Genomic DNA, 26,713 nt, shown 5'->3' on the forward strand with positions numbered 1-26,713 from the left:
TTCATTTTTGAGCCCGACCTTGAAACAAAAGATACATACATATGCACAGGCGTACCCAGGGCACAAAACCTAAAAAACAGAAGTGGGGGAGTAACCAAGTTACTCAGTATGCAAGTGACATCACAGTTCGCTACATCACTGTGACTGACATAGCACATAGCAACACAAGAACTGGCATCACAACCCACACACATGACCTCACAAGAAGTGACATCACAAGAATTGATATCAAATCTTATCACCTCATATTTAGCTGGTCTATCGTGAGTACGTTAAAGCACATTACGAGGTTTAACAAATGGGATTTGGCGTCGGGGTTGTGCTAAAAAAGTGACGCAACCCCAACGCGAAATGTGGATCTAATGTATACATTTATTTTGTAAATCTCTGCCACAAAGAAATTGGCAACAAGGAGAAACGTGGCATAAATCTTTTCTGCTTAATTGTTTAAACAGTCTGCATTTTAAAATATCTTATTGGGGTTAAAGCACCTGCTGCAGAAATCTTTCTGTGCCCTGTAAGTCTCACAGAATAATAATAATGGGGGGATAGCTCCGGAGGTTAACATATTTGCTGGAGAGATCTGTGTTTTTTCTAGTCACAGTTTTGAATCAGAGTAGCATAGAGGGTTAATATGTCTCCTGCAAGGCCCATCATGTGAAACGCAGATGACATTTTTTGTATGTAAATGAGTAAGTGGGTTACTGCTTTTAACACAAAGATACTTTTGTTACTTGCAGCTCATAAATTGTATTCCTAATATAGCACAGTGAGCTATGAAGGAATGTGACTTCTACACCTTGTAACTCGCACTGTCTATTGTAAGACGTTTTGTACATTAATTTACACACTTACATCATTTATTGTCAATGTATAATGTGTACATGTGTGATACAGAGTGCTCTGACACCCTGCAATGGGATGAGTAGCACTATAGCACTATAAAAGAAATAATACTAAATAGTGGTATTTAAATTGGTAAAGAGTCAGAATATCGAGTAGGCAATGTCGACTTGCACTAAAATCGAGTGCAAAATATCGAGATACATAAATACTGACTGCAAGAATATCGTGGTCAAGAATATTGAGTTTCAGGTAAGAAATATTGTTTTTCAAAATATCGAAAAGTCATTAATATCGTTTGCAAAAATATAGTTGTACAAAATATCGTTTTTTTAGTGTTATGTATTTTACATGCATGTGCTCTATTCTGTTGTCTAAGTATTACATTTGTTTTTTTAATATATGTGTTACATTTTTAGAAGTTATTAATTTTATTTTAATTACATTTTGCGTTTTAGTTCCGTAGCGGGTTGTGGGTTTATAGGGGAATAGGGTGGGAAGTAATTTAATTATAATAAATTGAATATAAAGTTTTATTTATTAGTATTTCTTTTGTATTTTATAGTTTAAATTGTGCAAATTAATTTATAATTAATTAATAATTGGCTGTTAATTTTGATTGATTAATTAATTGGTAAATATGTTAATTGTGTCATTTATTAGGAGCAGGTTGTGGGTTTAAGGGGAATAGGGTGGGAAGTAATTTAATTATATATAATGTATTAATATTTGTTATTAATCAAGATTCATTTATCTGAAATTTTATATTAATTGTGGTAATTAATTTATTATTATTATTTATTAATTGGTTACATTTAATTATGTTAATTGAGTCATTTTTTAGGAGCTGGTTGTGGGTTGATTGAAGAGTAGGGTGGGAAGTAATTTAATTATAATTAATTTATTAATATTTGTTATTAATTGATATTTATTTATTTTATATTTTATATTGTTAATTCTGGGAATTAATGTATTATTAATTATTTATATTTATTAATTGGTTGTTCATTATTATTATTTAACTGGTGATTATGTTAATTCTGTTATTTCTTTAGGAGCGGGTTGTGGGTTGATAGGGGAGTAGGATGGGAAGTAATTTAATTTTAATACATTGATTAATATTTTTAATATAATATTTAATTTAATTTTATAGTGTTAATTGTGTGAGTTATTTATTAATAATTATTTATATTTTGCTTGCCAATTGTAATTAATTAATTGTTAATTAATTATGGTAATTGTGTCATGTTTTACGAAATTGGTGGTGGCATTTATAGGGGAATATGGTGGGAGGTAATTTATTTATTTATTTATAATTAATTAATTATTTGTTAATGCTAATTAATATATTAAAATTTAAATATGCCAATTGTGTAATCATTTTGATGTGTGAGTTGTGGGGTTTATAGTGGTAAATGGTGGGAAGTAATGTTTTCAAAATTAGTTAATGATTTGTTGTTAATCAATATTAATTTATTAATGTAAATTAGTTATGAAAATTGTGTAAATATTTTTAGGTGTGTGTTTTGGTGTTTATTGGGGTAGAGGGTGGAAAGTAATTTAGTTTAAATTAATTAATCATTACTTGATCATTAATATTCATTTATTAATGAATAAATATTTTTGGTAATTGTTTAGTTTTTATTTTGTTTGGGGATTTAGGTTCAATAGCTGTAACATTTGGTCTGTACATTAATTTTTACATTTTTAAATGTGTGTTATAATTAATATTTGTTTAATTGATAATTCATTGTGTTAATTATGGAGGTACACCTTTTTGTTTAATTTAGATATGTGTTATAAATTGTGTGGTGTTATAGGATAGGAAAATAAATATCACATTTATGTAAATTTAATTTTTTTGATTAAGATGAATTTCTATTACAAAATATTCATTTGTTTGTAAATTGTTAAATTAAAAAAAATATATTTTTTTGTCAATTTTATATTTTTGCTACATTAAAATATTTGTATATGTTTTGTTCATTTTTATATTTTTATATATGTTTTGTTTTTGGGTTTTTATTATTCAATTCAATTCAATAACACTTTATTTGGTTACAGAAATAACCATAAAAGTACATAAAACATATTAAAATTGTTAAAAACATATAGTTAAATTATCAATAGAATAATGGGCCGAATTCAAAAAACACTATTTTATTTCTCATTACATCATGATCGATTTCCTACACTTAAAAATATTTTTTAGAAAAGTTGTTACATAAGCTATCACAAATTCTGTCTCTAGCTGTTGTAGGGCCATGAATGCTGGGCGGCATTGCCTCATACCAAATGTTTTTAAAACAGGGGTAATCCATAGTTTCCTCTGTACTGAATAAAATTTACAAAAGAATACCACATGTATAGTTGATTGTCCAGAGGTATCATCGCATGGGCAATTACACAGTTCTTTCGACCAGTCATTTACATCAGGGAAACGTATTGATCTGTGCAAAACACCCAGACGAAATCGCATCAATAAAAATGTATCATGATCATGTGTTATCAGGTCTAGGTCGGTTGCAATGTAAAAGTTGTTAATATGAGGTTATGTGCCTGCACCGTTGTTTTATTCATTTCCACACATAACCTCTGTTCACTCAAAAAACTTAAACATTTTTCTTTTAGATCTTTCCTTGTTATCCTGTGCATGGAAAGGGGTTCATCATAAAAATCTTGGTGGCCCAGATTATATAAAAACGATTTGACATGTAGTAACCATCTGACTTGTTTCACCCCATCCAGACCCATACAATCTGTAAGAATCAGACGATTAAACTTCATTTCCTCTATTGTCCATACCCTATGCTACAACAGGACCGGTTGGATCTTTATAATATCTTCCAGATATAGCAACCCTAGTTCTGCGTGGCATATGAAAGAGGAGGTACTGTTTGGGACCATTAGTAAAAACCTCAGAAAAATATTTTCAGCTACCTGGATGGAGTTAACATCCACATGCCCCCATATACCGGCTCCATACGAAGCTACAGTGACACATTTCGCTTTATATATGTTTAGTAATTCCACCGTCGGGCGTCTGCCCAATTTCCTACTAAAATTAGATAGGGCAGTCAAAGTCCTTATAAACAATAATCTTCTTATTTTAACTGCCTCCACCCATGATCCCGTGTGTTCAAATAATATTCCAAGGTAGGAAAAAGTCTTGGTGCTTTCAATCCGCTTTTTATCAATAAAAATTGTCCAAGATTTATACACCCTGGCCCGCAATTCATTATAAATGTTTTAGATGAATTAATAGTCAAGCCCCTCTCCGCCATAAAATTTGCAGAGCTATTTACAACCCTTTGAAGTCCCTGTGATGTACGAGCCATAAGAACCGCATCATCTGCATATAATAATGCAGGGATAGGTCGTTTATCAGCTTCTGGTAAATCCCTGCATTCCTGTACTAAAACCCTATCTAAACTATTTATGTACAATGTAAAAAGAAATGGTGCAAGGACACAACCCTGTCTCACACCACGCCTCACTTTAAAGTGTCTAGTGCATTCCCCCCCTGCCCCAAAACGAACCCGCGCCTTTGCCCCTTGATATAGCTGCCGTAAATAGGAAATCAAAACTACTTCCACACCCATCTCCTCTAAAATGAACCATAATTTGTTATGGATTACACAGTCAAACGCCGATGATAAATCGACGAATGCCATGTATAGGGGTCCTTTTTTAGCTTTAATGTACTTATTCATTAAAATATTAAGATTAAGGCCTGCTCAATTGTGCCTAGCTTCTTGCGAAAACCATATTGCAGGTCACTTATCACTGCCTGTTCCTCCGCCCAGTCTTGTAATCTATTCAGTATTGCTCGGCCCACAATTTTCACAGTAGAATCCAGCAGGGATATTGGCCGGGTTTTTATTATAATTTGTATTGTAGTTGATATTTTTTTTGTTTTTAAATTTGAATTTTGTTCTGTGGGAATAGTAATTCTAATCCCTACGCTATCCAACACTTGCCCTACTGTTGCATTTGCAGGAGTGGGAATAGTAATTTATACCCCAACACTATCCAACACTTTCCCTACTGTTGCACTTGTTGGAGTGGAAATAGTAATTTTTAACCCTCCGCCATCCAACACTTTCCCTACTGTTGCACTTGCAGGGGTGGGAATAGTAATTTTCTCCCCTCCGCTATCCAACACTTTCCCTACTGTTGCACTCATTGTAGTAGGAATAGTAAATGAATACCCTTCGTTATCCAACACTTTCTCTACTGTTGCACTCATTGCGGAGGGAATAGTAATTTGTACCCCTCCGCTATCCAACACTTTCTCTACTGTTGCACTCCCTGGAGTGGGAATAATAATTTTATCCCGTTGCTATCCAACACTTTCCTTACTGTTGCACTCATTGGAGTGGGAATAGTAAATTATTCCCCTGCACTATCCAACACTTTCCCTGCTGTTGCACTCGCTGGAGTGGGAATATTAATTTGTACCCCTCCGCTATCCAACACTTTCCCTACTGTTGCACTCGTTGGAGTGGGAATAGTAATTTTTATCACTCCGCTATCCATCACTTTCCCTCCTGTTGCACTTGCTGGAGTGGGAATAGTAAATTATTTCCCTCCGCTATCCAACACTTTCTCTACTGTTGCACTAACTGGAGTGGGAATAGTCATTTTTACCCCAATGCTATCCAACACTTTCCCTACTGTTGCACTTGCTGGAGTGGGAATAGTATTTTTTTCCCCTACGCTATCCAACACTTTCCCAACTGTTGCACTCGCTGGAGTGGGAATAGTAAATTATTCCCCTCCGCTATCTAACACTTTCCCTACTGTTGCACTCGCTGGAGTGGGAATAGTAATTTTTTACCCTCGCTATCCAACACTTTCCCTACTATTGCACTCATCGGAGTGGGAATAGTAAATTATTCCCCTCTGCTATCCAACACTTTCCCTATTGTTGCACTCGCTGGAGTGGGAATAGTAAATTATTCCCCTCCGCTATCCAACACTTTCCCTACTGTTGCACTCGCTGGAGTGGGAATAGTAATTTTTTACCCTCCGCTATCCAACACTTTCCCTACTGTTGCACTCGTTGGAGTGGGAATTGTAAATTATTCCTCTCTGCTATCCAACACTTTCCCTACTGTTGTAATCGCTGGAGTGAGAATAGTAAATATTCCCCTCCGCTACCCAACACTTTCCCTACTGTTGCACTCGCTGGTGTGGGAATAGTAATTTTTTACCCTCGGCTATCTAACATTTTCCCTACTGTTGCACTAAATGTAGTGTAAAATGTAGGTTTAAAAAATATTTCGTACAAAAAAAAATAATATATTACATATTTAAATATTTTAATTAATATTATATTTTTGTATGTTACAGGTGTATGTATATATATATATATATTTATCTTTATTTTTTAATATATTTCTAACATTTTATAATTAGTTAAAATTATTCTTTATTAATTATTTTTAAGTAAATATATATATATATTATATTTTATATATGTATGTTTAATTTTTTTTTAAATTACATTTATTACTTATAATTGTTAACATTTTAAAATATTTTTAAGTAAAATGTAATATTTAACTTATTTTACATGATTTATAATACATATAAAAAATGATATTTTGTACTTCGATATTTTTAGCAACGATATTTTTTTTCTCGATATTTTTGTACTTACCATTATGAAGATAGGAGGCCGATATTTTTGACACCGATATTTATGCCCCCATATTTTTGTAGGTCGATATCAGTGTTGTCGATATTCTGTCAGTGATCCATTTGACCTGTTTGTTGAACCCTTGGAAAGAGCTCTCATAGCTAATTTTTGGCTGGGAATTATTAGATCTTCGCTTTGCTTTCGCTTGAGCCTGTATGAAAAATTATCCATTGTAGTTTGTCCGTGCGATGAAGTCTCTGTATAAACACTGAATAATTTTGTTTTCTTCTGTAAATATTATGAATTTCAAACTCAAACGTTTTAAAAACCAGTACTTAAGTACTTTGGTTTTCGCCAACATAAATCTGCTTTATAGTTCCTGTGTATGCTCCCAAATCCTTTGCTTTGTTTTTATGTTTAGAATTTTTTTAGCAAACATTAGGAGATGGCAAACAAGGAGATGATGGACAGAGCGCTGAAACTTTTCAGATACTCACCCCAGTCACAGATCTGGGTTGAATCCATCATCGTTCTTTAGCTCACTTCGCCACCCCAGTTCAGACCCAGGCATATCCGAATCAGTCATGACCCTGTTCTTCATGGGAACAGTCTAGCCCGAACTGCCAAGCCAGGTCTTCCCTAGACAGGAAACAAGCCTCCTAGGGACCGGTTTCAGGGTAACACCCCTCATCAGCCAGGCTAGCTTAAATCCAGTGGCAAAGTAAGCAAGGGACCCACGTCTGGGCATACCCTGCCAACCTAGGGCTCACAAAGCAAACATAAGGAGATGAAGAACGGAGGGCTGAAACTTTTCAGACACTCATCCCCAGTCACAGATCTGGGTTGAATCTATCTTCGTTCTTTAGCTCACTTCGCCTCCCCAGTTCAGACCCATTTTTTTAAAGTCAGCTGTACATGAACGAAATTCATTGACTGTCTAATATCTCCCTTTTTACGGTTTTGCATTTTAACTGTATTTTAGTTTTAAATCATAAGTGATATTGATGTATCTAAAGATTTTACGATTGTTTTTAAATAATGGAACAAAGCATTGTGAAGGATTGACTGACTATGTTCCAAAATGATGAGCAGTCATTTAACTTGCTGGCAGTAATTAGTTCTTGCCAAGCTTCAGTTCTCAAAGTTTGTGTCCTGGATTTTAGGGCCACCTTATATTCCCATCTACGGGCCTACAACTCCTTTCGATTTCTCAATCGCCTGTTGAGTGCCACCTTTGCAGTTCTAAGAGCATTAGTTAATCTAGAATCAAACCATCTCTTCTTCGTATCCTTTGTTGTGTGGATATCCTTATCTGTTCTTTAATAATAAAAGCACTTTTGACTTCCTCATTCTTGGTGGTCTCCTCTAGGCAAATATTAAATTGTTTATAATTGTACCTAACAAGTTTCGTAAGAACATTTTCAGGATTAACTTTACTTCATTTTAAAGAAATGCTGTTTAAAGAGGCTAGTTCTATATCTGTGACTTGTTTCATATCATTAAGTTTTCCATGGATACTGAAAGGAATGACTTCTATACTTTCTGCATTATGGTCACCTATCCAATTTGGGTGTGTCCTAAAGTAGTGCACCGAATGGCCGAGATTGTTAGTAATTAACAAATAATCTATTGTTGTCTTACAACCTCTGCCCCATAAGATATATTTAAAGGGTGCATATGGAATGCTTACCTCGTTAGCAAATACCATATTATACATAGATATCACGTTGTTGTTCAGCTCTCTATACCTCTTGTGAGAGTAGTGTGTCATCCCCTTGTCTAAACCATCACCATAGCCTCAGACTTCCTTTCCCAGTAGTGGAGATAAGTGTGTGTTGAAGTTCCCCTTAAGGAAATCATGTACACAGGACATCATTTTCCAATGTGAATTACATCCATAACTCTATCAATGGAATCAATCACATTAGCTTTCTCTATGGTAAAATCATTTTTATAATATTTTATTATGTAGATTTGGCTTTTCCTCTGCACACTAAAATCAATTATCAGAACATATTGAGAAGCCAGGATCTCACCGTACGTTTAACAGATTCTAATCTCACCTCAGCGTTTAATATCTCTCTATCAATGACGCCCATAGTATTTGTTAAAAAAGTCGCCATTGACCTAGGCATTTTACGTGGACCAATTTCTGGGTGGGCTCTTGATTTCCTCTTCCCTATACTTCAACAGTGACAGGGCAGGTGGAGTTTTATTGCTGAACCAAGAGAGGGGGCCAAGCCTCGACAGCCCCGGACATTCGCAGATGGGCCTGGTCTTTGCTCGGGCACGTGCCTCTGGGCGCGTCCTGTGCAGCGTGAGAGTAGTGCTGCTCTTGTGCTGATGTCCCCTGCCTCCTGGCAGATGAGGATTCTTGTCAATAAAGACCAGTTGAGCACATCCCGCTCCATGGGTGGCGAGTGGTGCTCTTATGCACCCACTGGTGATGTCCCCCACCTCCTGGCAGAATAGGGTTCTGGGCAATGGAGTCCAGCTGAGAGTGTCCCGTTCTGCGGGCGGCAAATGCTGCTCTTATGCACCTGCTGCTAATGTCCCATGCCTCCGGGCAGAAGAGAATTCTGGGCAATGTAGTCCAGTTGAGTGCGTCATGTGCTGCAGGCGGCAAGTGTGGCTCTTATGCATCCGCTGCTGATGTTCCCCGCCTCCTAGAAGATGAAGATTCTGGGCAATGGAGTGCAGTTGAGAGCATCCTGTGCTGTCAGCAGCGAATGCTGCTCTAATGCACCCGCTGCCGATGCCCTCCACGTCCTGGCAGATGCGTATTCTGGGCAATGGAGTCCAGTTGATCGCATCCCCTATTGTTGCCAAATCATTAAAATTTACAATGAGTGGACTATGGCCCTACCCAGAGGAGTGTTTCTCTCTCACCGAATGCTATTGGCTGTTTGATGGATTGTTCTGCAGCCTATGTAGTACTTGCATTGCAATGCATTAAAGAGTATTTTACATCTAAAAAGTACACGTAATGATTACACATTATATTCTTTATCTGATGCATGCGTTGTAAAATGTTTAGTTTTTTCCACTGCAGCCGGCTTTTATAATGTTTTATCCAGGTATTATGTGAGGGTAACACAAAATGTATGTTTACAGGCACACACACACATATAAAGGCACACAGTCTATCTGCTTAAAACAAAACAAGCACTGGCGATGGCAAAAATTCTGGCTTTAATGGAGTAGTACATGAAAACAAAGGCATGCTCAAATGCAGTTTGCATGTATTAGTGCAAAATAGCAAGACCTATTGGTTTTGCAAGTGCTTTATTAATACTGTTGCAACTCTCCAAATCTGCAGATCCTTACAAGTTGACAAACGAGAAGCCCACCTCTTGATATGATTTTTAAAATGGGTGCTTGAAATGCCATCAGAACTTGCAGCAAAGGAAGGCATGCTATCTTGATGTTGTTAGGTAGAATCTAAGCAGAGGAAAGAGAACCCCAGCCATCGAAGATTTAGTTATACGGGTAAAGGATACCACTGCATTGATAGATAGAGATCCGCTTTCTATAAGGATTACTTATTCTGGGTAGTTTTAAATGGTGTGCAAACAAGTAATTTTTCATCTTGGCTTTTCCCACCAAAGGCACAAAATAATCTATCATCATTCATCTTCGCAGCATTGCGCACTGTTTCTCAGTTTTATGCACTTATGTTTTCTGTTTTTTTTTATCAGATTCTTACAAACCAGTCTGCTGTTGTTGTTAATAATTAAAGGTTAATTCAGGCTTTCCTAGTTAAGACACTCAGCTCTCGATGTTTTATCTGACTTCTGAGTCAAACCAGTGTTGAGTATGGTGATTCTTCTGTGATTTATTAACGTGGATTTAATCTTTTAGCTTTTTTCAACAATTCTCGTGGCAGCGAGTTCACCACATTTAATTTGGTTGGTAAAAAAGAGTTACCGCATATCATATTTTTCCATTTTATTTTAAATCCTGATTTACCAATCATGGCATAACATGTACAAACACAAATCAAAGATTATATAATGGTATGTTTTGCGGGCCAGCGAGTTGGCAATGTTCTTCCTCCTCACAGCAATCGTCCCTAGCTCAAGTCTCTCTGGGAAATGATCTTTAATGGAGAAAGTCTACCAGTAGCTAAACAATTTTCCATTGAAAATTGTAGATGAAGTATTAATTGTGATTTACCCTGATACCAGTAAAGCATTCTGGATTGTTTGGCTCGACGCGTCAATTACTCCTGCCTTAAGTCTCCATACAGCGATAGCCACAAAAAACACAATTCCAGTCAACCTACTTGATTTAGCTCAGTGCTCCAGTTCGATGCTGCAAGAAGGGGAATCACCATCACTGTTTAATTTAAGATTATGCTGCAGTTGATAAACCACCATCCTCAGTTTCCACTGGGGAAACGAAGGAGGAATAGCAAGAAAGGAATATGGTGGGAGTAATCATGAAGGAACTAATATGCACAGTACTGAAAAATAAAGCACTGTCCATACCATCTCCTTGAGTGTAAACCATTTATTTGCTTAACAAATGTAAATCAGACAACTGAAACTAAACATCCCTCAGACTGTACTGGCCTCAACTGGTTCTGCATTATTCACATTCTCTGGAATAAGGGAAATATGATATAAGTAATACATTTAAATTATATTTATATGTAATCCAGTCCACAAGAATAAACTGTATGAGTTTCCTGTAAAGTTTAGGTCTCATTTACCCAATTTTGATGGTCATAATCTTGTTACCACACAAAATAACAGTGTCCGATTCCCTTCCCAATGGGGTGCCTTTGTTGATAAATGTATTGGCAGGTCCCTTTTATGGTATTCCTGTTCTGGTGTCCTACATTCATCCACCCCCATTTAGTCATACCAGAAATGCTTTCAAATTATTTTGCAGACTCTTGGGGGAATAACTCTGTAACCTGGGTATTGTTTAGAGGGTGAAATCCTGGCATCTTATCTAAAATACTCAGGCCTTCCTCTTATCCCAGCCCTCATGTTGAAGAATGAAGTTGGTTTACTGAAAACACAGCATAGGTTGTTAGGAACCTGTGATCTCTTTAAGGACACCCTTAGTTATGCAAAAGGTAATTTACACTTGTAAGTCATTAAAAAAAATAAAAAATTATTTATCAATTTCAAAGAGACAAAAACAGTCAGTAATGCAAATTGGTACAGAGTGATAAGACCATACGAACCCTACAACCCTGCCCCCCCCCCTCCCAGGCAGAGCAACATCATATTTTTAGAAATTTTGGGAAAAACCTGCACAGCAATAGATCATCGTATGTAAGGCAATAACAAGGACAATCGTGAAAAGTTCTTAGGTATAGTCTACCACTATGGGCCGGGAACAGCAAACACACCTAATCCAAGGTATCGCTTTGGGAGTGACAAATGCCAGGGCGGCAAGCAAGCACCTCCACAGGACTGTTGAGCTATAGAGGAAGAGGGGGGGTGCAGCACAAGAAATTCACAATAGGTCAGGGTAGGATAGAAAATATGCCGTAAGGGGTGCCCAAAAATCTTTGGGGCGGGACGTCTCAGGGAGCTCCTCCTCATATATCTGTAGCTGATCCCTACACTAGATCAGGTCACGGAGCCATTTTTTTACAGTGGAAATTGTCTTAGCACCCCAGCACTGCGCAACTGCTCTTTTCGGGAAGAGGGTAGAAACTGCTACAATGCGCCTGTTACAGGGCTTAAGGTGTTTAACATAACCCAGCAAGCATATCTCAGGAGTGCAGCACACAGGCTCCAACCCAATATCAGTGAGCGTGTTCGCCACAGCGGTCCAGAAAGCAAATACACCTGTACACATCCAGCCAACATGGAAAAAGTCTGCATCCGCCGCTCCACACGCACACAGTTAGCAGTCTCTCGCAGACCATACTTGTATAATTGCAAGGGGGAGTAGTATACCTGATGCAGGAATTTGAAGTGAATAATTCTAAGATTACAGTTAGCCGTGAGGCGACCCGTGAGTTGGCAACACGCCGTCCAAACCTCCGGTGCAATGGATATACCCAATGCTGCCTGCCAGCGTAAACAAGAGGGATGATCGCCCTGCTCCCGCTCACGCAAGGATGCATTGTAAAGTTTGGTGATTAAACCCTTGCGCCCCTCTCCCGACAGCATCACCTGCAGCGCCCGTAGAGTAGTGGGCTCCGCAGGGTACTCTGGATATGCCGCGCAGACAGCTTGACGGACTCGGACGAATGTAAAGCTGAACATAAAGCCACGATCTGCACCATTTTGCGCCTCCCGTAGGGTTTTAAGTTGACCCCCCTTGTGAAGGTCTCCCAACTGAGAGATGCCCGCTGCAGCCAGCTCTCGTAGGGCTGGCGCCTCTCGTGCCGCAGAAATATCAGGGTGTGAAGCTAGTGGTAGCAATGGAGCATATAAATAGGATAATTGAGCCCGTGACGCAAGCATTCGCCATGCCCACGCCGTACACCAGGGGTCTCCAACCTTTTCTGTAGTGAGAGCTACTTCTGCTCAAGGAAAGTCTTCCTGAGCTACTAGCAAATTTTCTAACTGTAAAATAGTGACTACACTATGACCACCCAATGCAAGATTTTCAGTAGTTACCATCCATGTATACCAAGTATGGTTACCAGCAGAAATGGTGGGGAAAAGTTCATCAATATTAAATGCCTCCCCTTGACTTATGAAGTAACATTCAAATCTTGACATGCCCAGTGGCACAAAGGACATAAGCACAGCAGTACGTCTCCCCAGCTCAGCTTGAATTATCCTTCACCAGTTTCTAAAAATGCACATTCTTCTATCAAATACCACTTTCCACTGTGGGCAAACAAACTCAATTTTCCAGAAGAAAACCCATTTTTGAAAACTAAAACCGCTTTTAAAATATCAGTTTTCAGTTTTTGAGAAGTGCACATTGTCAAAACATTAGCTTGTCATTTTCATCATGTACTCCCATGTACAAATGCCTCATATGGACAGACTACTTTGAATTACCAGGTATTACAGTCATATGCCATGGATGCTCACCATAGCACCACGGATGCCTGGATTATGCCAGTAATGCCCACCATTATACTAGGGCCACAGTTGTGCCAAGGCTGGAAACCATATGGATCAGGGATAAGACCATATATCAGTCATGACCATTAATATGCCAGGAATAGGTACATAAAGACCAGTCATGCTCTTAGTAGGTCTATGATGGCTGCCAGTATACCACAACTAGACCACACATGCTAAAATAGTCAAGGATGACCATTATTATGTCATTGGCACTTTTATGCCAGGAATGGACTCAATTATGCCAAAGATAACACTCTTATGATGGGAGCTAGCATATATATATTTGGCAGTTCTTGGCACCAGGCATAGTTTCAGGAAGCAATAGTGTTTATTATGGACACACACATAAATGTTGATGAATCTCTTAATTTTTTCTGGTCTGGATCATACCTTGTTCTCCTCGGGTCTTGAGCTGATCATGCATCTAACAGACACATTTTCACTCTGACTCCTGCAGTGCCGTACTTTGGTGAGTAAGCACTGTTTACAGCTCAGGCTACTGCTGCCATAGTTTTTTTGATGGTGCACTGTTCACACACATGTTGTGACTGATAAAGGAGGGACCACAACATGGTTAATCTCCCTGTGACTTAATTATATTGAGATTGGATACAGACTATCATGGAGCAGGTCCTATAAGCCGACATAGTGTGTGTTTGAGTGTTAGTATTAGTTACTGTCATAAATTTGGCTGGCTGTCACTCTAAGGGTCTTGAGATGATCGTGCTGCCTTCTTTAATAGGCACCTACTCTCTGAATTTGATACTGGGCTTGACTTCACCTCAGAGAGCTACTTTGAAGGTACTGGCGAGCTACCAGTAGCTCCCGAGCTACTCGTTGGAGACCTCTGCCGTACACTGTGTAGGGTTAATCTCGGTCCGTGGACCACCCGATCCCCCCGAGAGGGCCTCTGCCTGCAACGGCATTGGAAGAACAGCATCCGATTCAATAGCCACGTGAGGCTGGAAGCGCTGGGGTAAAAGCCAATAATGCGCAAATTGCGCCTGCGCGCACAAGTAGTATAGACGAAGATCAGGAGCCTCAAAGCCACCTCGGTCGAAAGGCTGAAGCAAAAGATCCCACCTGCATCTGGGTTTCTTACCTCCCCACACAAACGTTAAAAGTGCAGATTGCAGAGTTCGGAACATCACTACATTAAATTTTATAGGAATGTTTACAAAAAAAATAGCAATTTAGGCAAAAAGACTATTTTTACTACTGTTATCCTATCCGCCAGAGAGAGGGGGTAAGTGCGCCCATGGCTCAGCCTATTCAGAAATGCGCATAACCGTATGGCCATAATTCTCAGAAACGACTATATCTGGGTCCCTATGCACCCAAACCCCAAGATATTTCACAGGGTCAGATGTCCAGGATAGTGCAAAGTCCATCTCCACTTCTTTCGTGTGCGCAGTTAGAGGAAACACTACGTTTTTTGACCAGTTGATCCCAAGACCGGAAAACCTTTCAAACTGTACATACTCCCTGAGTAATGCTGAGAGGTGCACAGCAGGATCGCGGACATACAGCAACATGTCGTCCCCATAAAGGGAGACAATCAGTGGTCGCTGCCTGAACCGCAGGGCAGCCGCGGCGTGCTTTTGACGTAATTTACAGGCAAGGGGCTCCAGGGCTAGAGAAAAGAGTATAGGTGATAGGGGGCACCCTTGCCGTGTGCCCCTTTCGATGTGGAACAATGTTGACACCCACCCATTAACCCGGACGTGGGCAACCGGACTGCTGTACAGCACCCTGAGCCACTGGAGGAAAAAATGAGAAAGCCCATCCTACCCAGTACAGTGAACATAAAAGGCCACTGCAGAGAGTCAAAGGCTTTTACTGCATCCTGCAGCACAGCCACTGCCTGAAAGTCTGGTTCAAAGTAATGCAATGTAGAGAAGAGCGTCCGCAAGTTATGAGTTGTGGAGCTCTCCGTGACAAACCCAGACTGATCTGGCAACACCAGTAGGGGAACTAGGGGTTGTAACCTAGTAGCAATCATCTTTGCCAAAATCTTTGCATCAATATTAATAATCGAGAGAGGCCGATATGACCCACACTGATTTGGGGGCTTATCTGGTTTTAGCAGTGTAACAAGTAGAGCCTCCCGGAGAGAGGGCGGCAATGTCCCCTTCTCATAGGCTTCTGCATATACTTCCAACAACCAAGGGGCCAGGTCTGACGCGTATGCTTTATAAAATTCACTGGGCAGCCCGTGTGGCCCCGCAGCTTTACAGGTTGGCAGGGACATAAAGGCCTCTTTAACGTCCTCCTCATCAAACGGTTGTACAAGGTACTCCCGATGAGAATTGTACAACCATCCGAGTGCTACATCGTCCAGATATGCATCTATCTCCGCAGTCGGTGGAGACTCTCTGGAGGCGTAGAGACTGGTATAGAATTGTAAAATGGTATCGCAGAGTTCCATTGTCGAGTGGCGGGCTACCCCATTTTCGTTAATGAGTTTGGTTATATTCTCCTGGCTACGCGGCTCTGCTAGTTTTTGCACAAGGGAGCGACTTGGGCAGCCACCCTCACCATAATACCGTGCTGTTCTACGCCGGGTGCAGTGCAACAGTTCCTGGTCTACCGTTTCATTGTGATCCGTGACAAGTTCCCTTATTGCAGCTAATTTAGCAGTGGAGGGATCGGATTCATATTCCCGTTCTAGTTGAGATATATCAGACGCTAATTTTTGTATCCTACGTCTAATGTCACACAAGACTCCGGATTTGGCCCCTATACAAGATCTCCTTATGGTGACTTTAAGCGCTTCCCATAGCACTCCCGCGCTGTCTACTGTCCCCTCATTCTCCCTAAAAAGTTTTTAATTGCCTTGGCTATAGTCTGCCTGAATACAGGGTCTTTGAGTTCTGAGGGTTGGAGCCTTCACACAAAGGGTGGTTTCTTATAGGTAGGGATTTGCAGTGCGAGGAGTACAGGGGAGTGGTCAGACAGAGTGCGTGCCTCATGCGACACCGCAACTGGCCAAGTACAGACCCTCTCCGGGACTAGCCAAAGATCAATTCGAGACCAGGACCCATGCACCGTAGAAGCAAATGTGCTCTCCCAACCAGCGGGATGACGACTGCGCCAAATGTCGTGTAAGGGACCAGTGTCTAGCAGTCCCAGTAACACTTCCGCAGCTCTATCCATTGTAGCATCCAGGCACAGATTAAAATCCCCCCCATATAATTGCGGCCAGGGGGAACAACGGTATTCTACGCCACACATCAGAATAAAATGAGGGGTCATCCGCATTTGGGCCATACACATTCACAATCAATACACTCTTGCCACTCAATTGCCCATGCAAAATCACCACTCGCCCACAGTCATCTGTTTCTGATCTAATCACAGTAAATGCTACACCCTTTTTTACCAGAGTTAACACACCCCTAGAGTAGGTAGAAAAAGAGGATGCAGCCCTGGCGCTCACCCAGCGTGTGCCTACTTTGCTAGCTGAATCAGTTGTTAAATGCGTCTCTGGCAAGAGGGCAATTTGCATTCCCATGCGATCCAAGTATGCAAACACCGATCTAATCTTTTTAGGCGTGTTTAGTCCACGTACATTCCAGGTGAGGAACTTGATTGTATTATTCATAGATTAAGTCCAGCCATAGTTGAGCACATAAGAAATATGACGGGTAAGTTTCACCCAAAGTGCCATTACATACCCACACAAGGGTTGTTCAAGCTAGTATCATCATCATTCTGCCTTCCCCGAACCAACACCCCCAACCCCCCCTCCCACTTCAGCAGCCCCAACATGCCAAAGCCATCCCAACCACTCACTTCGGCCACCCCAACTAGCCAAAGCCATCCTGAAAATGCCCAAACAAACCCCTATAAAACAACTACACAATAGCATGATGTGGGGAACTCCCATAAGAGGAGCGTCAGAGAGCTACTGTCCTCCCACAATATAGGAGGTGGCTGATCAGGTCTAGAACCTGCGTTACAATACACTGTCGGAGTCTAAACCATAAGGCATCACTCAGCATACATTTATCATACTTATAACACAGTAGGACTTTCTGGGTCCAGCGAAAAAACAATGGCAGTGTACATATTCATCTAGAGAGTAGCAAGACTGCTACACAGAGAAGTCTAAATGTGAACACAATAACAGCCCCCATCAATCGGTCTCAATCATCCTCCCCATGCTCTGCTTCGGCATCACGCCGGTGTCTCTTAAGTTGCTTAGCGTGTTCCATCGCCACCTTGGGAGTAGAGAAAATCCTGAAATTTCCCTCTGACCCCACCCGAAGACGAGCGGGCTACAGCATGGCGTAGGGAATACTTTCAGCCTGCAGAATTTTTTTACTGCACCATATTCACGCCTCGCTGCCTGGACAGCAACAGTAAAGTCGGTAAAAAAGGACAAGTTGTTTCCCTGATGGTTAATAGTACCTCTCTCCCTGGCCAAACGTAGGATAGTATCCCGGTTCCGATAATTCAATAATCGGGCAATTATGGGGCGGGGCGGGGCTCCGGAGATAGGGCGCGCCTCCAAGGAGCGATGAGCGCGCTCCACAACAAATATGGAGGATAGGTGTTCGGCACCAAATATTTCCGTGAGCATGGCCTCAATGAAGTGCTCCATTCTCCCAGTGGTCGTCGACTCGGGAAGCCCCGTAATGCAAATATTGTTCCTCCTAGAACGGGCCTCCAAGTCCTCATTCTTTGATGGTATGAGAGATAACACCTTCTCCATGTTAAGGGCTTTGCTCATAACCTCCCCGGGGCCATCCTCAGTGTTTGAGACCCGCTGCTCGACCTCATCCATTCTCGCCGACTGTTTTTCCAGTTGCGAGGACATATGGTCCAGCCGGTGATTTATAGTAGTCATGCTTCCCTCTATAGCTTGAAGACTCTTCTGCATGGCCAGTAGCGTGGATGCCAGATTAGGCGGGCTCTCACACTGTCCATCAGCTTCAGAATCAGAAGCTGCTTTCTGTTGCGCCCTGCCCGACTTCCGCGCCTCAAACGTGAGATGGGGTTGCGTCCTGTCCGGCTTCCCCATAGTTAGTGACAGAAAATGCAAGACCTCAGGAGCTACCCAGGAGTATTCCAAAAGCAGCAAGTCACAACCAAATGGATAAATAGTATAGTGCAGTGAATACCCTATATGCCAACTATCATCAGATCAACATATCATAAGCAAAATGTGATATTCCTGGGATATGAAGGTGGCCACCTATTCACAGCAGGCCCAGATACAATCCTACCACACAAATAGCAATTCTCCAGAGACCCAGAGGGTCAGATCACCAGGCAGCAGGCGGACATCCACTTGCTCAATAGCTCCAGCAGTAGGTTACCGACGACAAGGACACCGTCAGGCCCTCCACCAGCATCCAGCGGTACAACAACTCCCCCAGTCTGGGCAGTCACAGCACAAAAGATAGGTCAGCACTGCGCGTGACTGCAAGGAGCCGTTATCTGCAATCACCGAGCCACAAACCTCCAATCAGGCCCCCACAGTAGCCGCAACAGGTCTCAAATGTAAAGCGATATTCAGATGCGTGGGGGTAACATCCCAGCAGCCCCGCAGTGACGAGATAACACCGCTTAAAAACCAGGGGCACCACCGTCCATCTAAGAGCAGAAGGCCACAGCTCGCTCAGGTCCGCGTGGGCACTGTCATCAACGCGGTAGATCGCTGCAAGCGGGAAGGGTCCAGTACAGCGCTCACGGCAATGTGACCCCACTCCATCAGGAACAGAATGCAAACAGCAGTTATTATAGAATGTCCGGGACTCCCACCCGGGGCCTTCACCACAGTATATCCACTGGGCCCAACGGATACCACCCAGCCATACTCAGTTCGCAAGCATCACAAGGCCAGTACAATTAGGCCCAAGACTGTGACCCATGCGCGCGGACCGCAGCGCGTGAGGCACAGCCCACAGCTCAGGCCCGCACCACCTCTGCAGCCGCGGACCCAAGCATGTCGCACCCCACTCACCGCAGCCCACCGCCGGCATCCGCACAGGTCTTCAGGCACCTCAGGTGCGTCCGGAGTTCTCGGCAGTCTCCCCTTTAGGCCAGCTCCGTTGATAGTTGTACAGGACTAAGCGGAAGCAGACACCCTCCGCCTCCGATATCCCAGGGCCTCGTACGGACGAGTCGCGGGCCCCACAGCAGAATTCACGGGCACAACAGGCATCCAGCAGCACGGCAGTCTGCTGCAGACGGCCCGGGATGACAGCCACCAGTGTTTCACCCTTTAGCATCCTCCAGCCCCGTACTTGGATCGCACCACTGTCCGCAGCTATATATCGCACACACCCAGCTTGGAAGGCGAAGGGCAGCTTAAATCCCACAGCTCCAGCGCGATCCACACCTCAGCGCTTCACGCTGGCGGCCGCCATTTTACCCAGCCAGCCCGCGCCACTCTCTTAAGCCGATAGCAGCCACAGCAGGGTGTTTCGCCTTTCAAATAAAGAATCAGTGGCAGCAGAAGGGTCGTCGCATACGAAACAGCAATTTTTGGGGTGTTGATGCCTTAATATTGCGCAGATCTTGGGTGGATAGGAGATCAGCCGGGCAGAGCTACACTAAAGTGCGGCCATCTTGCCTGGCGCCCTCTAGCGCCCCCCCACTTGTAAGTAATTTATATGTGTAATTTACTCTTACGCTTTAAAGCACCTCTACTACATGTGGCTATTCACTAATGGTGGTGGGGACTTATAAAAACCCATATGAAATAATGTCAGATTAAATAAAATTATTTAATATAGTCAAAAATATAAATAAATAGAATTTAATGTCAACATATATATAAAAATAAAACATATTCATTGTTTAAATATAAAATATATTAACTACTCTTTTGCATTATAAATTAATTTAACATTATTTTTTAATGGAATATAATTAAATAAATTTTAGTTCATGCTATACTTTACTTTTAATACTTAATAATGCCTGATTAATAAAAATACTTTAGGTGGAAATGTATATATTTTATTTAAATGTCTTCAAAGTATTTGTATTTAATTTAATTAAAGTTTTTTCAAAATGTTGTTCTGCTTTGAAAATACATCCATAAAACAATATTTACATAAAAATGTAACCTAAACATATTTTTACTAATTTATTTTAAAACTTAATAAACCTTTTACATTTCCCTCTACTTTATTATAGGAGATATACACCATGACTGCAGAATGTCACTAATAAAAAAGTGTAAGGGAAAGTAAAAAAAAAAAGTTTATTTAACCGAAAAGGAATTGTAAAAATATTTGTATTAATGTTATGTATTTCTTTTAAATATAGAACAAAAGAATGCCACAGCACTATTAACTTCATTTTGAATTAAAACTTTAATTCAAATATATTAAATACAAAATATTTTTATGACATTCAAATTAAATATACATTTCCATCAATTTTTTACTTTTCAGAGTTTTACATAGCGCGAACTTAACCCGAATCGGGTATCAGAGTGCTTTACATAGCACCAGTTGCATTACATGAGGACACATTCATTTTTGTTAGGGATGGGGAGATCAAGTGATTTGCCCAGAATCACAGGAAGTTCACCGTCATTGCGAGACTCGAACCCAGGTCCCCAGGTTCGAGGTTGACCGCCCTAGCCGTTAGGCCAACTCTTCTCTCTAAATAGTAAAACAAGTTAATTTTGTGTATTAATCATTAAGAATGATTAAAAATGATCTGTCAAATTAATTAAAAATGAGTAGTAATTAAAAGGGGTTTAAATCAAAGTTAATTTTACAATAATGTATAAATCCAAAATGGTTGTTAAAACATTTTTGGGGCCATATGTAGGAAGCCCAATACCGGTCGGTAACGGCCGATTTTCGGTAAAAATCCCGTTACCGACCGGTATTCAGGCTTTTGGTATGTAGGGGGCACATTTCAGGATTCGGTAATTTACCGAATCGGTAAAATTACCGAATCGGTAATTTTACCGATTCGGTAAATACCGAATCCTGAAATGATATGTAGGGGGAGTGTGTGGGTGTTGTGGGGATTCGTTATTTACCACGAACTAAAAGTTGGTGGTAAATGACGAATGGCTGTGAAAAAGCATTTTTTTGCACTTAGAAGTGTGCAATGTGGCAGACATACATGCCCTTAGGGCATGTATGTGTGCCACATGTGCACACATGCAGGAATCAGGGGTGCAACAGGGTGTCACTGTGACACCCTGCCACCCTTGATTGTGCTCCCCCCATTATCGAATCGGTATTGGTAACTGGCTTCCCATTGATTCCTATGGGCCTCCTGGCCCATAGGAATCAATGGGAAGCCAGTTACCATTACCGAATCGGTAAATACCGATTCTAAATTACCGACCCATTCCGAATCGGTAAATATTACCGATGGATTACCTACATAGCATTTACCACTTCATAAATACAGAATCGGTAAAATTCGGTATTTATGAAGTGGTAAATGTTAGGCCACCTACATATGGCCCTTGATAATTAAATATGTTTTATGTTTAGATCTGTTCACATTAAATTATACTTATTTATATTTGTAACTGTTTTAAATATTATAAGATCACTTTATTTTCAATGGGCTTTTACTTTAAGTCCCCCACCCGGAATAGTTTCTATGGAAGAGTGTTGCAGTATCAGTGGTTGGCCATGTGTGATGTTGGACTTACTCCAGTTTTGAGCTGGAATAATTTACTTATCTTTTGCAGCTGTTTTTGGCTGTACTAACTTTAGAAGTGTAGTTTTACAACCGCAGTGGACTTACTCTTGTGTGGGAGGCTGTCTGTCCCTCCAAAAACCCCTCCCTAACCCTCTGTAAATTCCTCCTAACTCATCCATAACCCCCTTCCATTTAGTAGCTTGAATCCGCAATTATGATGCAACCTCACATGGTACGGTTGGAATCTCCCATTTCCCTACTGGATCTTGTGCGGCAGTCGTAAACCGGCTACAGCACAAGATTTCATAGAGTAATGGGAGTCACTGTAAGTCCCTGAACTGTGTGGCAGGCACCTCACGGTGCCTGCCACACGGTTCAGGGATTTACAGAAGGGGCACCACAGGTGCCCCCTCGGCCCCCACCCGGTGGCCATGAAAAGAGGGGGGCCCTGCTAGGTGCCCCAAAAGTCACTTTCCGACACGCTTTCCATGTCGGAAAGCCCGACATGGAAAGCCTGTCAGAAATAGACATCATAATCCTGACGGTGGAAACGCAATCTGTTAGTGATTATGTTTCGGTTTTTGACTGGCCGACGGGCTCCATGAGCCAGTCGGAAGCCAGCCGGAATGACTGGTTGACTGGTTGGTTTGATTACCGACTACCGTAATCATAATACGGTGGTCAGAATTCAAACCATGGATGTCGGTCGGGAAGCCTCCTACCTGCGGAGGCAATCAATTCAATGATATATGCAAATTGTGCAAACTAAATAATGCTCACACACTAAGTAGCAGTATTACCTTTGGCTTGCCTGGTACTGTGTCAACCTCGCCGGAATTGCATATGTACCAGGGTACAGTAAATGCTCCATTTGTAAACTGCTGACCTGATTTTTTTCTAATTTTCTTTTCAGGCACTGTGACTGGAAATAGTAACTCTACCTTCATCTCAAGTGGACAAGTCATGAATTTTAAGGGAGATATAATCGTTGTTTATGTGACTCAGAACTCCCAAGAAGCATCGACTACCGCAGGAGCGACTGATGGGAACATAGGAAATCCAGTGCAAGAGGAAAACCAGAGTCGCTGTGACAGCTTTGTTGGGAACACTCAGCAAAGCAAGGAGAAATGTGTTGTCGTGCCCTTAGAGGGCAGTGTACCTAGTGCATCATTAGACTTCGAGACAGGCCTAGGGTCTACGGTTCAAGAAGGATCACCAGGAATCAACAACACGTGCCACAACAGTCCTGGTGTGGCACTACTACCTGTGCAAGAAGAAGGAAAACCAGAACCTTTTATACAATGAAGTGTGGAAGGCAGGGGCAACATTGCTTTGTGTTCAGTACCCTTTTCAAGCAAATACTTCAGCATATGCTGTAGCATTCAGCAGCCTCTTACAAACTCTTTAGAAACTACCTTGAGGCACTTGTGGATAATGCAACGGGAAGTTGAATTCTTGAATGGCACTATAATTGACAACGATGATGACTCTCTGTTAGTGACGTTAACATGAGAGCCCAGGACATCAATGCAGTGTTTTGTGTCCTGTTTGTTCTCTGAAATTCTATCAGAAATACAGTGTGTAGAATGTTCAAAGAGTGCACACTGGCCACTTCTCAACCCATCTCTAGGAATTGTTTTATAATGAGTTTTAGATGAAAAACATATCTCAGGAGCTGTAGACTGAAAAATATTCTGAGCACCAAGGCGTCTGTAAGTGCAAATGTATTCGCTCATGCCCTTGTATCAAACGTTTTAAAACGTAGTTGTAGTTAGGTTACACTTTCACAGCAAAGCTATTTTTGGAGGATAATGGCATTGGCCTATTTTCCATTCTACATGAAAGTTTTAAGAAGAGGAAACATTTGACCACCTTAGAACCTCTTCTAGATCTTACATGGCTTAGTGTGAGCGTAAAATGGAGGCAAAGTTATGGGGAGCCTGAAAATGCGTATATTTTTGAGAACATTAACATCCTCATAGGTGTTTTTGCTTAAGCATAGAACAAAAAGATGGAAAAAATTACCTCAAACTTTGCATGAGGACAGTGTGTAGACAGTGTAAGTCCTTTTATACAATCATTAATTTCCCCAAAGAAATATTTAGTGTTGTACACAGTGCTTTAAATGGGAAGACACTGTCCAGTACTGTGCACCTACACTCATTTAATTTGAAAGAAAGTTTACCTTTACTTCTCAGCGCTGCTTCAATACTTTTCATGGGAGGCTACCGTCATTTCTCAGGAGCAAACATGTACTCTAAATAGTGAGTAACTGCACTTCTATATTTACATTTCAGGCACTGATAATACACCTTTGTGGGTCAGTTCATGCTGCATTGGCATGTTCATAGGTTTAAATCCTTTAAGTGAGAATCACAAATGTAAATGACTGATTCACAAATCTAAAATGGTGCATGCCCTGAAAATGAAATCCCCCTACCATACAGGCATTGTTGATCCCTCCTCATTCCATTGGTGAGAGGGTGCCTAAGGTTAAATATGCCCTCATTTTCTCAAAAATATTTTTAAAATTGGAAAGCTGACTCATAAAGTTATGTGTGTAACTCCTGTTATATCACGTCACAATTATGAGATTTTGGATAAATATAGGCAAGTCAAACCTGCCAGTATATATGTGGGGGAAATGCCCAGTTCAAAAACATACACATTTTTGTGTGGCAATCACCAGAATCCTCATGTTACTCCCCAAAAGCTCGTAATTGGGTGGTATTTTTTGCACCTAAAAAAAAATCTGACTAGGCGGGGTTGGATTTTATCAGGTGGGATAACATAACACCCATTACTGGGCTTATCATAATGAGAGTCTTTGAGTGAGGTTGACCGCTGTTGTTACACAATACATTTATTCCGAACTTCAAATATGAGCAAAAAATGAAAAGTTATAGAAAGCATATGACTAGCACACAAGGCATTATTAGAAATTCGCTGCAAATCCTATCAAAAGGAGCGGCATGGCTGAAGAATGTTTTTTGTGCTTGGCCAGTTACAGTAAGCAATCTAACACTTAAGTAACCCCCCCTCCCCCATCCCCCAAACGTCCCCTGTTCATTCCTCAATGACATCAAACTCGACATCAGTGATCATGAAAGAAACATTTTACATTTTTTCGGGACATGATTCTGATGTCCGGGTTTTGCTGTTTATTTTGTGGGTAAACCTATACTTCTAGATGGTACTGAACTCATTTCTAAGACTGGCATTATACTTGATATTTTCGGTGCACGGTATCTCTATATAGAAAGTGCCACTGCCATGTGACAACTGAATTTTAATACTGCGGTCCAAATGTACATTTGCACTGAAGGGATATTTGTATATTAAACGTTCAGCTAAGGTTTAACAGCAGGTTTTCCAAAATGGCCTACTAAATACCCATTTGTGGGATAGGGAACATCCGGCTTTAAAAAGTCATGCTATATTCTATGAAATGCACTTAATTTCGGACTTAACATGTTTTGCATGTGTGTGTTTATGTAAGTATGCCTGTGCATGTGTGTGTTTGCATTGAAAATAAATGTGGAGCAATTAATAAATCTTACAATATTTGGACCAAGTTTTCTAATTAATGTGCATTAACACATTTATTACTTTGCGACAAAGATCACATTTCATTTTGTACCACAGTACCACCTGATTATCTTCAGAAAAATATTTTGATTACCATTGTTGAGGGAGACACGAAGCATCAGTACCAAGTGAAGGATCCTCCACTCTCGCGTCATGGCCCACACTTCAGTTGGATCACACTAAACGTCGGGTACAAGAAAACTAAATAAAAGCAAAAATAAAGCTGATCACTGCAGTGCACTGCCAAGGGACACCATTATTGGGGAAAGAATATTCAGATTTAAAATGTGTGTACTATTAAAATATATTGTTAGAAATTATTGTTATTGTTTTGTAATATTTTTGTTTTTTATTTTTTTTATTTTAAACATCATCAAACAAAGCTAGATTGGTGATTAAAGTTGTACAATAATAAAGTTTATCCTAACAAAAGTGTGGCAAATGATTCTTCTGAACAATTTGCCTATTTATGTTTGTATTTATTGATGCTTTCATCACTCCTCTGTTTTCACAGTACAGGCGCCCACCTGAACCCTCCCTTATTACAGGGACCAGGCCCTAATCCTTGCTAAAATGTCCTAGATGTTCTGTCTTTCTCAGGCAGACCTGTGCCTCTCGCTATGTTGTTTGTGCAGACCGTACTATTGAACAGTGTCCTCCTGACCAAGAGTCTAGTCCTGTTCCTAACCTACTATTGTCATCGCTGTTACAAATAAAATACTAGGGGGCATATTTACTAATGTTTCACACAATGAAGGGCAGCAAGCAAAGTTGCTGTGCTTAGTTGCGTGAAACAGAGAGAGCAGAAATGCACCATATCTACTAAAATATAGTGTCCTTCTGCTCCCTCTTAAGGCTGGCACTGTGTGCTGCCTAGCTCAATGCAGGCACCCTTGCACCATGCACAAAAACAATCCTTAGAGGCAATTTCCTCTTTATATGTGTGCAGCAC

General features: G+C 40.8%; 1 protein-coding gene across 1 annotated transcript in view; it reads left to right on the forward strand.

Moving 5' to 3' along the window:
* The window catches only part of TNFRSF11A (TNF receptor superfamily member 11a), a 179,545-nt gene extending 153,352 nt beyond the window's left edge, over positions 1-26,193 (forward strand). The window contains exon 10 of the mRNA XM_085606896.1: positions 23,087-26,193. Coding sequence (XP_085463022.1) covers positions 23,087-23,478 — 392 coding nt within the window. The 3' untranslated portion in view covers positions 23,479-26,193. The remainder of the gene's footprint in view (positions 1-23,086) is intronic.
* Positions 26,194-26,713: the final 520 nt, after the last annotated feature.

Source organism: Triturus cristatus, chromosome 5_2 (genome assembly GCF_964204655.1).
Source record: "Triturus cristatus chromosome 5_2, aTriCri1.1, whole genome shotgun sequence".
Taxonomy (NCBI): domain Eukaryota; kingdom Metazoa; phylum Chordata; class Amphibia; order Caudata; family Salamandridae; genus Triturus; species Triturus cristatus.